The sequence below is a fragment of the Sinocyclocheilus anshuiensis genome, unplaced genomic scaffold, assembly GCF_001515605.1.
Source record: "Sinocyclocheilus anshuiensis isolate Anshui unplaced genomic scaffold, SAMN03320099.WGS_v1.1 scaffold205, whole genome shotgun sequence".
NCBI classification, from domain to species: Eukaryota; Metazoa; Chordata; class Actinopteri; order Cypriniformes; family Cyprinidae; genus Sinocyclocheilus; species Sinocyclocheilus anshuiensis.
In genome coordinates, this window is record NW_015536497.1 from 2,433,229 (window position 1) to 2,451,159 (window position 17,931).

The following is a 17,931-nucleotide window of genomic DNA, read 5'->3' on the forward strand; positions in this document are numbered from 1 at the left end:
AATTATCAAATTAATATTACTACTTCTGTATAACTGTAGGTAATATATATAAATAGTGTAATTATATTCATACAATTTTAAATGTTTCTTAAAGACCTCCTAAAAATCTCCCCATCAAAACTGACTTCCATAATCTACTGTCAGAGCAACAGAGCGGGCCACCTTTCGCACGCCCTCACAGTCCAGGCAGCGATAATCCACAGAGAAATGGTGAACACCAGCAGCACTGTCCCGGGACAGATAGTCATGAGGGTCTTCATGACAAAGCGTGTGTTGAAGTTTATCTTGTTGAGGGCACCGATACTGCGTGACGAAGCATCGGTGAAGAGTTTGCTATGCAGCAGCATGACACGAGCAATGAGGTACAGACGGAGAAACATGGGAATGGACAGGATGATATCCACATCGGCGTCCGTCTTGGACGGTGCGTAGGAAAAGGCTAGCCGTGCCGTCCACGTGAAGGTGTAGTTGCCCGGGATGGGGTGTATGGCGCACACCAAGATCTCCAGACAGATGAAGAAGATGCGCTCGTAGGTCATGGCTATCCTCCAGTCGTCTGCAGCGTTGTCCACCATGAACAGCTATCCGGAGGGAAAAAAAATGTAAACATTTTTGCAGTTTTTATAACAACTTTCTAATAATATATACTGTAAAAATGATTTTTCAAAGTTGTAAATAAAACAAAGATTATTAGAGTACAGGTTTTAAAAGAAACTCCTAATTCAGTCTTCTACTTTAAAATCTTATGTTCAATTCAATGAGTTTTTAATTGTGAAATTTACTATCAATTTTCAAATAAAAAAAAAATCTACTCCAATTTATTGCTGAAATATAAAATAAAATGATAAAATATAAATAAAATATGATAAAAAATGGTTTATTCAGTCATATTTATTCAAACATACTTGTCATTAAATTAAATAACAGAAATTGAAAGCAGCGACTTTGTTTCTTATAAGTAAAGCAAAACGCTTATTTAAATTATAGGAGGCTTGCTATTTTTTCTATAAAAACAATACATTTTAAATTTACCGAAGAATATTCAGATATGTACACTCTAAAAAAAGATGGTTCTTTAAAGGTTCTTTACATGCAGTAATGGTTTTATTTAGAACCATAGCATTCTGAAGAACCCTTTTATTTTGTTTTTCATATCTGTAACTGACAAAGCACCTCATACTGATTTTCTGGAGTTCAGTGATCCAACTACACAGACTGTCAACACACTCTTAACAGGTAAATTATTTCATTCTTAAATTTAAACACAAATTTAACTTTAAAATTGTAACTGGTTTCCAAACAAACATGTTCTTTTTTTTTTTGGTCACATAAGTGTGTGCAACTCTGCTAAGCTGTGGAAACTTCTCTCCTCTTCTCCACTAAGTAAGTAAATGAGACCATGAATTTATAATTCACACCCAGTCACAAAAAATAATAAAACTATCCCATGACTTTATATCACTTTTTTCTTTTAAGATTGTGAAGGGCTCACATACTGTCCATTTTTGCTTTTGGCCTTCATAAACATAATTGTTTTTACACAAACACATGGACACACTGTAACTCTAAACTGAATTGTGTATTTCAGATGTATCATATCCCACAACCTCATCATCTGCAGAGAAAAATCGCCACTTAATCACACCAAAATGATGGACTTAAAGGCATCGTATTGATTGGATTGTGATTGTTTCATTGAAACTTGGTCTTCATCACATTATTTTTTGTTCTTATTTTGTGTTTTACTTCTTTATGTATTTATTCATGTTCAATGTCAATTGTCATTCATTAATGGATTCAGCTAATAACTGTTGTTAAGAGCACTGACAATTTTGCATGTCAATAAAAACATACTTAATTCACACAACATGCTGCTGTTGTGGTGGTTGTTGTTGTTTTAATGTAAAACCCTAACTGAGGCTACACTCTAAGATGCCTCATTACTGATTTTCTGGAGCTCAGCCATCCAACTACACAGACTGTCAACACACTCTCAACAGGTAAATCATTTCTTTCTTAAAATGTCTATAAATTATAACTTTCAAATGCTAATTGGTTTCCTTTGTCTTTTCTCTTTTTAGTTTAAGAGAACATGTAAGTGTGACCAGCTCTGTTCAGTTAAGGATACTCTCCTCTTCTTCACTAAGTAAGTAACAAAGATATTGAATTTATGGTCCATTTTGTTAGATATTTTTTATTACTAGGGTTTATGCATAAACATACCCAGCTATCCCATGACTTTATATTACTTTTTTCCTTTAAACATTGTGAAGTGCTCACATACTACTTTTGGCCTTCATAAACAACTGCTTTCACATAAACAGATGAAAGGAGACACATTGTATATCTAAACTCAATTGTGCATTTCAGATGCTGTCACATCCTACAACCTCATCATCTGCAGAGAGAAACTGCCATTCAATCACACCAAAATACACATAATGATTAACTTAAAGGCATCAAAGAGGATTGTGAAGATATTTCACTGGAGCTTGGTCTTCAATACACTATTTTATGTTATATTTCGTTTTACTTCTTTAAGCATTTATTTATGTTCAATGTCCATTGTCATTCATTAATGTATTCTGCTAATAACTGTTGTTAGAACACTGTCATTTTTGCTACAATTTCACGTCATTAAAAAAAAAGTACCTTATTGATACGTTGTTGTTGATTTTATGTAAAACCCTAATAGACACTTCAAGATATCATAAGACCAGGCAGATAGAGGGGTACAAAACCATATTAATAAATAATATAAACAAATAATACTAATATTAATGATATTAACACTAATATTAATGAAAAACTATCATTAAAAAGGTTATGTATAACACCATTAAGGTCCTATATATCATTTTCAAAGCATGGTTCTATATGGAACCCTATAAAAAAGGTTCTATTTAGCTCTAAAAACCCTTTTCTGGTACTGTTTAGAACCATTTTTCTTAAAGGGATAGTTCACCCAAAAATGAAAATTCTGTCATCATTTACTCGCCCGCCCTCATGTCGTTCCAAACCTGTATGAGGTGCTTTCTTATGTTGAAGACAAAAGAAGATATTTTGAAGATTGCTGGTAATCAAACAGTTGGTGGTTGCCATTGACTTCCATAGTAGGAAAAAAAATACTATGGAAGTCAATGGCGTAAATTATGACAGAATTTTCTTTTTTGGGTGAACTATCCCTTTAAGTGTACAAATATGAAAGCGGTTTGAGAGTGTAGAGAAACCCTTTTCATTTGAGTGCTATTAATGTGCTTTCTGTTTCCATAGTAACAGTGACATCTCAAACTTTATCCAACGAGACTGTGGCTATCTGATATGAGACAAGGTGCAAATGATAAACCTCTGATCCGATATGTGAAACGGCTTTCCTGCCTTCTTACAGCACAGGGCTATTTCACGAGTAATGGGTTTATGTGGCGCATAACCGAATTATTCTTTAATATGACTCTCGCTTGAGGCTTTGAGATGCTGCTTCAGTGCTGTCCTGTGGTTTTCTCCTCATGTAGTAGCACACGTATAAAACCTAAACGTTTAGACAGTTCAATCACATTTATGGTCAGTTATCTACTCTGCTGGATCCACAGTATCCAGATCATATGGCTGACAAAGATGCAGATGTTTGAATAAATCAAATGACATGAAACCTGGCAGAGGATAAATGGAAATGTTATAATGTAAACCATCACGCTGCCAAATAACCTTGATTTAGACTGAGTTCCTAATCTCTAAATTCATCATTAAGAAAAACAGCTCCACTTCTGGAGGCAAATCAGATTAATAACCCATATCATATATTCAGTGATAATGCATTAAAACATTAAGTAAATCTGAGTGCTGCTTGACTGTACAAAAATATGTTGAAGTGACTTCCAGTGCATTGCTATGCTGTAGCTAAAGGCTTCTGAGTAGTTATTATTAGCACAATGCTGTGCTGTTGCTACCATATATATGTATTCGTAGATTCCACATTCCACACGACGACGCGTCTGCCATCTTGGAACGGTCACAGTGTCGTCACTCACAGTACAGATCAATTTTTCCAAGATGCCACAACATTGCATAGCCTCTGGTTTAAAAACCTCCAAGATTTAAATTCCTGAAGAAACAGACTAACCATTCAAAGGTGAGAATATGCTCAAATAAATATAATAATTGCTTGCTTGCGTAATTGCTCATTTTTATTTAGGCTCATTATGCACTAATGAGACAATATATAAAATAAACAGCAATATTTACCTAGATTATATTTACTAAAATACTTAAGAAATATAAGAAAAAAAAAACAATTTAAATATTGCTGTTTATTTGATGTATTATCATATTAGTGCATAAAGGGCCTAAATTAAAATGATTAAACATTATTCTTCTTTAGTGAAAAACATTTACAGTATTAAACTAAATTTTTACAGCATTTTACTTTTTTTTTACTAGATTAAATTATAGATTACCTGATTGGGGAAAAAAATGCAAATACATAAATATTGAGATACTGAATATCATAAATAGTCAGAAAAATATTGGGACTGAAAAATATTGAGCTATTTTGCAAAGCCTTGCTTAATTGTTTTTTATAATATTTTAAACTTATATATTTAATTTTGTTTTTATAGCAAAAACAGCATTAGTCGTTATGTATGATTAATTTACAGTACATCAGTCAGTTCAAACTGTCCGTTTCAAATCAATATCAATTCAGAACTCAACTAAATTCAATGAATTGCTTATGTTATATTTAAATTGTTCATGTGTCATTTTTCATATATTAAAATTATTAGATTTGTTATATTGGTCCATAAAAGGCCTACCTTTAAAAAAAACATTAATTATCATCATTTTTTATTAGTGAAAAACTTTAACTAAACTTTAACATTTTTACTTTTTACAGTAAATATACTAAATACACTTGGCTACAAGTTGTTGATTATGGTTTAACTGACTGAATATTTTTAAGTCATTTTATAGCAAAAACATAAATATTGAGATATTAAATATATATATATTGAACTATTTTGCAAAGCCTTAGTATGAGCAATAATTAATGGTAATATTAATGCTTGCTTTGCAATCATCACTACAAATGAATTACAAAGAATTTTAGTCAAATGGCTTGGTATTTTTGGGTTTTTTAAATGTTCTAAGCACTAAACTTCTTCGATGACAATTATTTTAAGGTATGACAATTGTTAAAATTATTTTTCAGAATTTTTATATAATATATAGACTATGTATTTTAAAAAAATTTTATGTAATTGTTTTTTTATTTCGTTTTATAGCAAAATGAGCATTCGATATTTAAAGTTAGGTTCATCAGTTCATTATCAAAGCTGTCCATTTCAGTGCATCATGTATATGTACATATTGTCATATGTGTCATATTAGTGCATAAAGAGCCTAAATTAAAATGATTAAATATGATTCTTCATTATTTAACTACATTTTTATAGTATTTTACTTTTTTCCATTAAATATATTAAATGTACCTAAAAGTTAAAATGATGGTTTTACCTGATTGAAAAAAAGGTTTTAAGTTTTAGAAATTATAGAATTAATATTATTTTATTATAGAAAATACATACATTTTTAGATAGTGACACTGAAATATTGAGCTATTTTGCCCAACCTTATTTGAGCAATAATAATTAATGGTGAGTAATGATTTCTTTAGCAACCATCACTATAAATCTTGAATCATTTGGACAGAAAATAAATCCTTCATGCCTCAAAGATTTTAGAAGTTTTTTTTTTTTAGCCAATAGACTATAATGACAAAATAAACATTTCCATTTTAGACCCTTGTAATACCACCTACACATGTTAGTCACATGAATCATACGACCTCAAAATATGACACTAATCCGTCATATTCACACGACGCACATGCGAACACAAATCACATACTCCTACAACATATTCTAATTCAAACATAGCCCCAAAAAAACCATCAAAAACATGGGATTCTCCCAAAAATAAAATCAGGCCTCACGGGTAAAATAATCAAACCTAATCATTCCCGTCTACACTGACTCATGACAGAAATCGTAAGACCAGAAGAAAGGGAGATTTTAGAGCAGATAAGACACATCAAGTGTCCTAAAAGGCCTGACAATTGCCAGAGATGCTGTAACATTAACCAGCCCGTCTGTTAGTTTAGGCTGTTGTTCGACTTTCCGTGCGAGTGTAACTTAGACAGCGAAACACAAGCTGGCTTTCCGAACGGTGACAGACGCTATCTTACTCAAAGCTTAGCAACAACAACAACCACCAACAAACCACATAGCCTGCACAAAGGATGATAAGCATGAAGCTTTAATTTTGTGTATATGAGCAAAACATGTCACGAAAGCACCGCTTTCAACTTACTAGCTTCAAAACGGAGCAATTAAACATTTAGAATGGGTTATGTAAGGAAACCTACTTGGTAGGTAAAACCAATTATGGTAATGGACGACCTGCAATACAATACTCGAGGGTGCTTCACCTTCAAGCATCCAATATTCCTACCGAGTGCTTGAGCGGGTAGTTATGGAAAAATGCTGAATTTGACAACAGAGGGGAAGGTGCACGTGTAATGGCCTGGTTACAACAGCTAAGGGTCGTACCTGATAACCTCAACAAGTCCGAGAGCATGACTGCTGCAACTCAGACAAAGCAGAAGGGCAAAATATAGATAAAAATCATTCTAAAATGTGACCCTGGACCACAAAACAAGTCTTAAGTCGCTTGGGTATATTTTTAGCAACAGCCAAAAAACCACTGTATGGGTCAAAATGATCGATTTTTCTTTTATGCCAAAAATCATTAGGATATTAAGTAAAGATCATGGTCCATGAAGATATTTTGTAAATTTACTACTGTAAATATAACAAAACTTAATTTTTGATTAGTAATACGCATTGCTAAGAACTTCATTTGGACAACTTTAAAGGCGATTTTCTCAATATTTAGATTTTTTTTGCACCCTCAGATTCCAGATTTTCAAATAGTTGTATCTCGGCCAAATATTGTCCGATCCTAATAAACCATACTTCAATGGAAAGCCTATTTATTCAGCTTTCAGAAAGAAAATGGACCCTTATGACTGATTTTGTGGTCCAGGGTCACAGATAATAACTGAGCAAATTAAATCTCTTGCCTTCTGCTAAAGCTTTACGAAGAATTTTAGTAAAATGGAATGGTATTTAAAAAAAAAAACCAAGCACCTAATTTCTTCAATACCAATTATTTTAAGGTATGACAATTGTTGAAAATTATCGTTTATGATGTTTTTTTAATACCTAAGAATTTAAACTTGAGCAATAGCATGAGCAATAATAATTAATGGTAATAGTAATGCTTGCTTTAGCATAATTCTAGAAAACATTTTGGTCAGATGGATTGGTATTTTTCTAGGGATTTTAATTTTTTTAAACACTAAATTTCTTCAATGCCAATTATTTTAAAGTATGACCATTGTATAATAATTTATTTTTATAATATCTTAGAATTTAAACTTAACATCTATAATATATATAAAAAATGTTAGTTTTGTTTTTTTATAGCAAAAACAGCATTAGAGACATTAAGTTTGATTCATGTCCATTTCAAATCAATATATCAATTCAAAACTCAATTCAGTGATTGAATTTTTTTATAGCAATTTAGAGTTGCATTAGACTTGGTGAGTTTGATTCATTTGCATGATACGTTTGAACTGATTGAATTCAATGACTCGCTTGCATATTTACTCAAAAATATTAATGTAATTTTTTTACATACTGTATTAAAGTGTTACATTAAAATATAATGCAGGTAAATATTGTTTAGTGCATATAGGAAATAAATGTCAATTAATAAATATCATTCTTGTGCTTGTTTCATTAAAACACAGACAACATGCCTTGCTTATTTTTAAGCAACTATTTAAAAAAAAAAAAATGCTTGTTGTATTGGTTTTTAAATCCCCCTTTTAAGTAATAGATAACAATTATTTCAAGAAATTTGAATATTTTAAATTATTGAAAATTATTTTTGTTTATAACGTTATGTTTAAAATTATAATTTCTGATATAATGAATTTTCTATGAATAAATTACAGTACAGAAATAGAAATTGTATGGCTGAACTGAACAATTTAATCTTTAAAATATGTAATGAACATTATAAATTGATTACATTTTTTGACTCATCAATATTCAGAATTTTTCTCAAGTCTATTAATGTTACAGCTACATTTGGCTCACACTGTAAAAATAATTCCGTAAAATGTACGGTAAAAAAACGGCAGCTGTGGTTTCCAGAATTTTACCGTAAAAAATACGGTAGCAACGTTTTAGGTTTTACGGTTTTAACTTACATTTACAGTTACCGTATTAATACCGTAATTTCATTAACTGATATAATGTTAATATACCAACCTACTGAAGTACTGAAATCTGTTTTGTACCTTTGTAATACACTAATAATTGTAATACCAAATGCAGGTGGTGATGAGAAAGTCACATGATGAACCAAAGCCCATTACAAGCAGCTTTTAAATAATAACATATATAGAAGGTGCACAGTGTCATTCACACAAACACCAAACACCATCATGGTAACACACATGAAACTGAAATAATGCAATAAACATTCATTTAACAACATTAGGTGTAACACACAAACCTAATATACAAAACTGATAAGAAAAAACTAAGAAGAAACATGGTTATTTCAACAAAAAAACATCAAATTTGAAATGTAACGCAGGGAATTCTGGGAATGTCAATTTACGGTTATTCACTGTAAATTATATGGTCTTTTTCACTTCCAAAAAACGGTATACTACCGTAAAATTAATGTCCAATACAATTTTTCACTGTATATAGTAGCGGAATTTACCGTTAACCATTTAACAGGTTTTTACTGTAGCATTTTTACAGTCTTTTACCGTTAAATTCACGGTCATTTTTTACAGTGATATAAATGGCTATATCAAAGAGTGCAGGTAGATTTGCAGTAGTAGCACCATCACCCCCGGCATCCTCATTAGAGAGCTCAGCCCGAATGATGGATGCAAGGCTGACTTTGGCAGAGCATGTGCATTAATGAAAACCGCAATAAAATACGGCCTAAACTGATCAGCGCAACACAAGGTCGATGGCTCTTCTGAAGCAGCCACACTCACTGTTGCTTTACCAGACCTGAACTCTGGTAAAACACAGCGACAATACAGTAATCTATCAAACACGTGTCCGTATAAAGGGGGCTCGCTGCTTTGTGCTCCTGTTTTCGCCTAGCCGCGCCTTGACAAGTGCAATGACAAAAGGTTGTCTGTCTTTGTGCTCTCCGTCTGTCTAGTAGGCAGCAGGGATTGGTTACTGGTTTCAGAAGAGCTCAATATAACTAATGGAGCATGGCTCAATATTTAATCTGTATAATGTAGAGAATGGGAACATATATCTTGTCGCTAAGAAAAGAAATTGCTCAATCTCATTAGAGAATTAGGTAGAGAGGTTCAGCCCAATTACAAATTAATGCAATGGTTAATTTATGATATCAAAGTGGGTCCTAAGAGGCCACTTTGCTAAGTAAATCCTCAGTTGTAGGTTGCTTTCAGCTTTCACGTTTCTTTGAAGGAGGACCAGCATGCTTTCAGAGTTTGCATTTGTGTAATTGAACGCCGCCAAAAAAGAATGACAGCTGTTGTATTATTACGTTAACTGTAACCTAATTTAACTATTTTCTCTAGCAATTTAAATTAAACATACATAAAATAAAATAATAAAACATTAAAGCCAACGGTTGTCACATATGAAATTAATTCAAGTAGTAAAACAACTTAGTTTAATTTGACAACATCTATAATGTAACTTATCTCAGAGAAAAAAACTGTGACCACTTTAATTCTCTTCTCTAGTGATTTAGATGCAAAATTAAATTAAATTAAATTACATTTTTAATAATATTACATTTTTAATTAAATTTAAATTTAAATATTAAGGAATTGTATATTCTATTCCTTCTACAAAAACATTACAAAGAATAGTAGTAAAATGTTTTGGTAAACCAGGAAGAGTGAAAATTTAAATTGAAGAATGTCGTAACTGAAAATTATTTCTATAATATTCTGTCTGAGATGATGATATGATATGATCATTCCCTGGTTTACCAAAACATTTTACTACTATTCTTTGTAATGTTTTTGTAGAAGGAATAGAATATACAATTCCTTAATATTTAAATTTAAATTTAATTAAAAATGTAATATTATTAAAAATGTAATTTAATTTAATTTAATTTTGCATCTAAATCACTAGAGAAGAGAATTAAAGTGGTCACAGTTTTTTTCTCTGAGATAAGTTACATTATAGATGTTGTCAAATTAAACTAAGTTGTTTTACTACTTGAATTAATTTCATATGTGACAACCGTTGGCTTTAATGTTTACAAAGAATAGTAGTAAAATGTTTTGGTAAACCAGGAAGAGTGAAAATTTAAATTGAAGAATGTCGTAACTGAAAATTATTTCTATAATATTCTGTCTGAGATGATGATATGATATGATCATTCCCTGGTTTACCAAAACATTTTACTACTATTCTTTGTAATGTTTTTGTAGAAGGAATAGAATATACAATTCCTTAATATTTACATTTCTATTTCTGTACTGTAATTTATTCATAGAAAATTCATTATATCAGAAATTATCATTTTAAATAACATTATCAACCAAAAATAATTTCAAATATTCTAATTTCTTGAAATAATTGTTATATATTACTTAAAAGGGGGATTCAAGAACCAATACAAGAAGAAAATACTATTCAAAAATATATCTGATATAATATCTAAATTACAGTGTAGATGCTCTAGGAATTACATGCCTTGCTTATTTTTAAACAATTATTTTTGAATAGTATTTTCTTCTTGTATTGGTTTTTGAATCCCCCTTTTATATATAACAACTATTTCAAGAAATTTGAATATTTGAAATTATCTGAAATTATTTTTGTTTATAATGTTTAAAATTATAATTTCTGATATAATTAATTTTCTATGAATAAATTACAGTACAGAAATAGAAATTTAAATATTAAGGAATTGGATATTATATTCCTTCTACAAAAACATTGCAAAGAATAGTAGTAAAATGTTTTGGTAAACCAGGGAAGAGTGAAAATTCAAATTGAAAAAAGTCATAACTGAAAATTATTTTTATAATATTCTGTCTGAAATGATGATATCTTTCTATTCTAATTTTCTATGGACTAAATGCGCTAGAAATTAAATGAAATTACTGTTGATCCTATCCCTTTCCATTTTTTTTGCACACTAAATTTCTTCAAATGACAATTATTTAAAGATATTTTAATATGTGAAATTATGTGAAATTATTTTTATAATGTTTTGTCTAAAATTATAACACCTTAGAATTTTCTAAGAGCTAAATTACAGTATAGATGCTGTAGCAATTTAACAAATTAAATTAAAATTATCAAGGAATTGTATATTCTATGCCTTCTACTAAAACATTATAGAATAGTAGTAACATGTTTTGGTAAATCGGGGAAGAATTAAAATTGTATTTATTTTTTTTGCATTTTTGTGCACTAAATTTCTTCAACTGACAATTATTTTAAGATATTTAAAATATTTGAAATTATTGATATTTTTTTTAATGTTCTGTCTAAAATTACAACACCTTAGAATTTTCTCTGAGCTAAATTACAATATAGATGGTCCAGTAATTTAAACAATTAGATTAAGCTAAATTAAATATTAAATTAAATTAAAGCCAGCAGACATCTTAGATTAACATCTTTTATTTGAATCTTATAATCTCTATACTGTAATCCAGCTCAGTGAAAACTCAGGGGTCAGTGGTGAGGGATATACGTGACACTCGGCAGTCGTCTCAGGTAGACTTAGTTGTCACAGAAAAAGGCAGTTCACATCCTCTATAGTGCATCAGCACTGCTCGCATGCGCTCATCACCCGTCTCTGCCCTATACATGCACTGACATTATCAAGTGTTAGACATCCCATAATACAGGCGATTTGTGGTTCAACTGCAACTAACAACCATATTGTTAACTGATAAATTGCTGGTACAAAAATTGCCAAGTGATAAGCTGCTGGTACAAATGAAGGTTATTGGTTAAAAAAATGAAATACTTATGTTTCGTATCAATATGGCAATGATGTGCATGTATTTGTAATGCGTAGGGCCCCCGCCTGGTCCCTTCAGAGAGGCACATTTCTCTGGTAAAGCATTCCCATGATTGATGTCCCTCAGAGACTTGTGGGCCCTAAATATTACAGAGAGCGCAACTGGCTCATGAATGCATGCCGTTATAATTCAACAGTGTGAAAAGTAATAAAACTGCTCAGGCATTTATGGTTGCAGAGCCAGGGCTCTTAATGGCTTTTTTGGGGGGGAGGGGGGGATTTGCATGCATATTACAAAACAGTGATGTTGTTTCATGTACATGCAGATATGTACAAACCCATGTGTGTTTCCATATACTGTACTGTCACAATTTTATGTTGTAATTTGATTGAATTTCTAAAACATCTGAACAACAATAATACACGCTTATTGTATGCAGAGCAGAAGCATTATTGTATTAAAGTGACAGTACACCCAAAAATGACATTTTTGTCATAATTGATGTGTTTTAAATCCACACTCTAAAAAATGCTGGGTTAAATATAACCCAGCACTGGGTTAAAAAGGGACAAACCCAGCTATTGGGTTGTTTTGAACCCAACTGCTGGGTCAAAACAACCCAACCGCTGGGTCAAAACAACCCAATACCTGGGTTTGTCCCTTTTTAACCCAGCATTTTTTAGAGTGCATACTTTGCATTCAAGATAAAAGTTTTATCTGTGCATGCATTGCCCGAGGAAACTGAACTCATGAGCTTGGTGTTGCAGGCACCATCTATTACTTTTTGAGCTTTCTGAGGAGACTTTTGTGGAGTTTGGCACAAGCTGTGTAAATCATCATCTAAAGCCACTGTATGGAAAAGAGCAGCTTGAACATTCTGTCAAACCTCTCTTTTTGTGGTTTACAGAAAAAATAAAATAATAATGGGGATAGAGCATCATCATTGTATAAATAAAGTGCATAAAGGCTGATTTTTATTAGATTTTTTTTATTTTAGATGTATTTATTGTTTAATTAATTTTCATTTTAATTTAACTGTATTAAATTTTTATTTATTTATTATTTTCCCAGGCCTGCAAATCACAATTTTAAAATTGAAAATTTCTATGACCATTGGAGCCCTGAAAGAATGCATATGAAAGAAAGAAAGAACAAGAAAGAAGTAGAATAAATTAATAAATCTTTGATGCTACATTTCTCCGGCTGTTAAGCCCCGTTCACACCGCCAGCGACTTTTTCGCTGCTTGTCGCTTGTGGCTGGCAATTGAGGTCGCTCGTGGGCCGCTGCTTGTCGCTTGTGGCTGGCAATTGAGGTCGCTAGTGGGCGTTCCCACTACTGATTGCCTAGTTACCCCCGTAACACTCCACTACAGCAGATGAATCACGTGCTCTCCACTGACTTCACTCCCACATTGGTTGTCGCTCGCGAAATTCGCTGCTTATTTGCATAAAGTTGAAGAATTCTGAACTTTTGTCACTTGACTCGCATCGCTTGACACGCCCATATCCCGTCGCCAACGGTCGCCGGAAGTCGCCAGCTCTCCATTGAAAATGAATGGGATTATGTCGCTCTGTCGCTGGCGGTGTGAACGGGGCTTTAGAGTGATAGTAAATAATGACAGAATTTTCATTTCTGCTGACTATTTATTTTTTAACACAGAGACACAAGATCCTATCTAGTGAGTTGAAAAGGTCCAGCTTTTTCATCAGTGCAACAGAGGTCATTGGTCACCAGAATGTTTTATATCTAAGGCAGATTGTCTGGTTTTGTTGTCATCAGATTGCACGGTTTCTCATTTCTGTGCTATGCCAACAACACCTAATTGCCTTCACCTCAATAGCCACACTGAGGAAATCTCAACAAGGCTCTTTAACATCTCTGCTGGATGGCTGATCATCAGCTGCGCTCTTGGCAAGGCTGAGTACCTAAATTCAAAGTTTCTTCCATCCCTGTTGAAGGTCAATTTTTTTCATCTTCTTGTTTTGTCTGCCATTACATCAAAAACCCTGGAGTCATACTGGATCACGCCACAGAAACCAGCTGATTGAGCAACATCAAAAGTCAAATTTAAGAATGCTTCATAATTCATGCGGCCTTCTGCAGCTTTAGTCATTGTCAACGACATTACGGCAAATTACTCACTACTGGTTTGACTTTAGCGCACGCAACGCAACCTTTTACAATAATTCACTCTGTGGAACACACACAAAGATATTCTGAAGAATGTTAATGCTGTTCTTTTCCAATTAAAGTGAATGGGGTTGGATGATGCGACACTCCAAAAATGACAAAAAGAGCCAATAAAGCACCACAAAAGTAGTCCATATGACTTCTGTCAAATCTTATGTCAAACCTGGTGTGATTTGTCTTGATGCACAATTTTCCAGTATACACACACACACACACACACACACACACAACTAAGCTTTGATAGTTGTTGTATACATGTTTTACATATACATGTTTTGTTCTACAAAATAAAGTCATATAGGTTTGGAAGTATATGAAGGTGTGAAAATGAAAATGAAATTGTCATTTTCAGTCCAAAATGTTGCAGCAAACTGAAACAGGTGACTAATAAAAAAACGACTAATCTTATTTCCCCTTCATTCTGACCACACACACTATTAACTAATGTCTCCGTGCTGCCAAAAGCACTACGATCTTGTTGGCACTATGTACTTACTGGCAGTACAAACTTATTGGCGCTCCTTGGCCTTATCCTTGATTTATATATTTTGCTATTAACGCAACTATTAGTCAAACCTAAAATATTCACTTTTGTATGATAGCATAAGCCAAGAAAATACATTTTCTCATTAGCTGGTCCGTTGATTTTGCCTACAGCTGTCTAAAGCAATGCCTTTAACCTTTGACAAGGTGGGAAATTCAGATTTATTATTTGGTCAAAATGAAAATATAAATGGGCAATTTCCAAAAAACTTAGACCTAATCCTTCACAGAATTAAACAGGACATTGTACCAAGAAAATGTGTTTTTTCTTAAATTACACAATTTATTTAAATACTGGTGTGTAAAATAGGCAAACATGCATATATAATTATTTTTATATAAACATATTATTTTAAGTAAAAAAAAAAAGCTGAAATTAGGCTTTTACAGCCATGAAATTCAAAACCCAGGCAATATCCTTGACTGCTAAAATGTATGTAAATCAATGTGAAATTGACATGTCCCTCTGTGATTAAATCCTTTGGACTAATCTGTCCATCCCACAAGAAAATAACAGTGATATTTCCCTACTGGAAAAGCCACACATGGTTTCACTTCATAATAAGCCTGTCTGATTCAACTTGAATTAGATATTTGTCTCTATTTGCAAGCTAAATTAAATAATGATCAATTGAAAAAAAAAATAATAACAATTTTTTCCTGTACACTTTTTGACAACAAGGTTAGACTTTAAAAAACATTTTATACATAATGCACATAAAAAGTGATTTCTGTTACATAAATTACTATTTAGTTCATTTAAGATTGTATTACTTAATTTTATATCAATTAATTTGCTTATTAGTTTAATAAGGCTTGCAAATCACAGTTCACTGAAATGTTCTGGTTCTCTATGACCATGGGAACCCTGAAAGAATGAATATGAAAGCGAAGTGGAGAAGTGGAATAAATCAAATAAATCTTTGATGCTACATTTCTTTGGCTGCAGAGTATTTTAAGAAACATCATGAGGGCTGTTCAGAAATGTACAGGATTTCATCCTGGCCAACACAAGCTAAAAGGCATCTTTTGCATTACAATGAAGATATGGATGCTGAATTGTATATAATTCACCAGTAATACCGTAATACAACAATTCACTGATGCAAGGTCATAGGACTGAGTGCTTTCCAAGTATTATAACCATCAAGTCAAGTTCTTTCTCTCAACAAATAAGGGCAAAATCTGCCTTAAGTGCAGATTTGGACACTTACTAATACCAATATAGAGACATTGTACAGAAAGCCTCCATACTTAATCTATAAACTACATTTCTGTTGAGAACTGCAAGTCCGAGTCAACACAGTTAATAGACTATGCATCTCATGTTATGCTCTAGTAGATTTCTGTAATGATTTTATGAAGATTCAAAAATACTCAAAGTAAGTCCAAGCTTATTAGGAAAAATGTCCATTCAACCTAGTCTTGTCTATTCAACTGGCTAATAAGCTGTGAACGGCTACTGTTAAACCAGGTCAACGAGTCACTGACAGGATTTCATGGCATGATTCGATTAAGCCGGTGAGAAACGGAGAGGATTCAGTGCTATTGAAGATAATCCGATTGTAATTCTATGGTAATGGGTATCATTTCAAGCACAATGTGTTGAGCATTAGTCTGGAGGAGAGAATGTGTTAAAAACTCACTGATTCTTACGACAGCAGAACCTTCTGCGAAAAAGCACCAAAATTAACATGACAGTAAAGTGAAGACACAGTAAACAGCTCTGAGTTACCTGGATTTCCCTGGCATGATATATGATAATCAACCCAAGAAGAATGATTGTAGAAAGGCTTATCAGGCATTTTAGGGCTAAAGAATACAGTGACTCCTGAAAAAAAAAAAGAAGAAAAGGACAAATTCAGCTCATTTGGATTAGTCGGTTTAAACATACACAACAATTGCAAATCGATTACTACACCTATAAAAATATTATTGCAACACATTACTGTTTTATATGAATGATTCAGAGACTTTTGTGAATGTTTGGATTAAGTTACACCTTCCTGAAAATATCACAACATAAGCACTAATGCAAGCACATCTGAGACCATTACATAATTTAAGTGAAATTGGACTAACCTTCCATGTGGTAACATATTTACCTTAATTTTCAACATACTGTATTGACAAAACAATATGTCATTTTTAAGACACACTATGATTGATTTTCCTGGCGTTACTCTTACAGGGGAGACACGAGTGGGGATGTGTTGCTCGGATTGCACTATTAAAGTCATTCTGAAGCAGATAAACAGCTGCTTTTTGTTCACAGATCAACCATCTAACATAGTTTTACAATAAATCGAGAGAATATGAATGTTGTCAATTGGAATCTCTGTGGCAAAATGAATTGCAGTAATGCATATCCTCTTTGGGACTTTTAGAGGCATCAATTATTTATATTACTGTGATTATTTAATTATTTTAAAGTACTTATAGAAATAATAATACATTTATACACAAATAACACAATTATGGTTCAATATTCTACAGAAAGTCCAAGAAGAAGAGTGTACAATTGACTCTAAAAGTGATGACAGGCTAGACTTATTACAGCAAAAGCAAAAGATATGTAATAATTACTAACTCAATTTGAGTTTCTAAGAGTTTCAAATAGATTAATGTATAACAGTTAGTTCCGGTAATTTGATTGGTCGAGCTTCCCAATAGGGCCTAGTGGAGCTATTTATTTTAACAACATTAGGAAGTTTCACTGTTTGCCTGCGCTGTAAAAAATGATCGTGATTTTAACAGTAAAAGACTGTAAAAATACTACAGTAAAAACCCGTTAACTGTTTAACAGTAAGTTTCCATACTATAAACGGTGAATAATTATGATTACATTTAATATAATTTACAGTGAAATACTGTTAAAATTACAGAAGTGAAAAAGAACAAGTCATTGTGTAATTTACAGTGAAAAACCGTAAACTGACACTATCAGAATTCCCTGCATGAGACTTCTTTTATCTTTTTTTAGGTTTTATCTTACATCTAATGTTGTTAAATTAATGTTTATTGCATTCTTTCAGTATAATATGTTACCATGATGGTGTTTAGT

General features: G+C 32.3%; 1 protein-coding gene across 1 annotated transcript in view; it reads right to left on the minus strand.

The window, feature by feature from the left end:
• The window catches only part of LOC107687918 (small conductance calcium-activated potassium channel protein 2-like), a 38,696-nt gene that overhangs the window by 19,008 nt on the left and 1,757 nt on the right, over window positions 1–17,931 (minus strand). The window contains exons 2-3 of the mRNA XM_016485409.1: window positions 16,603–16,698; window positions 163–581 (exon numbers count right to left, since the gene is read on the minus strand). Coding sequence (XP_016340895.1) covers window positions 163–581; window positions 16,603–16,698 — 515 coding nt within the window. The remainder of the gene's footprint in view (window positions 1–162; window positions 582–16,602; window positions 16,699–17,931) is intronic.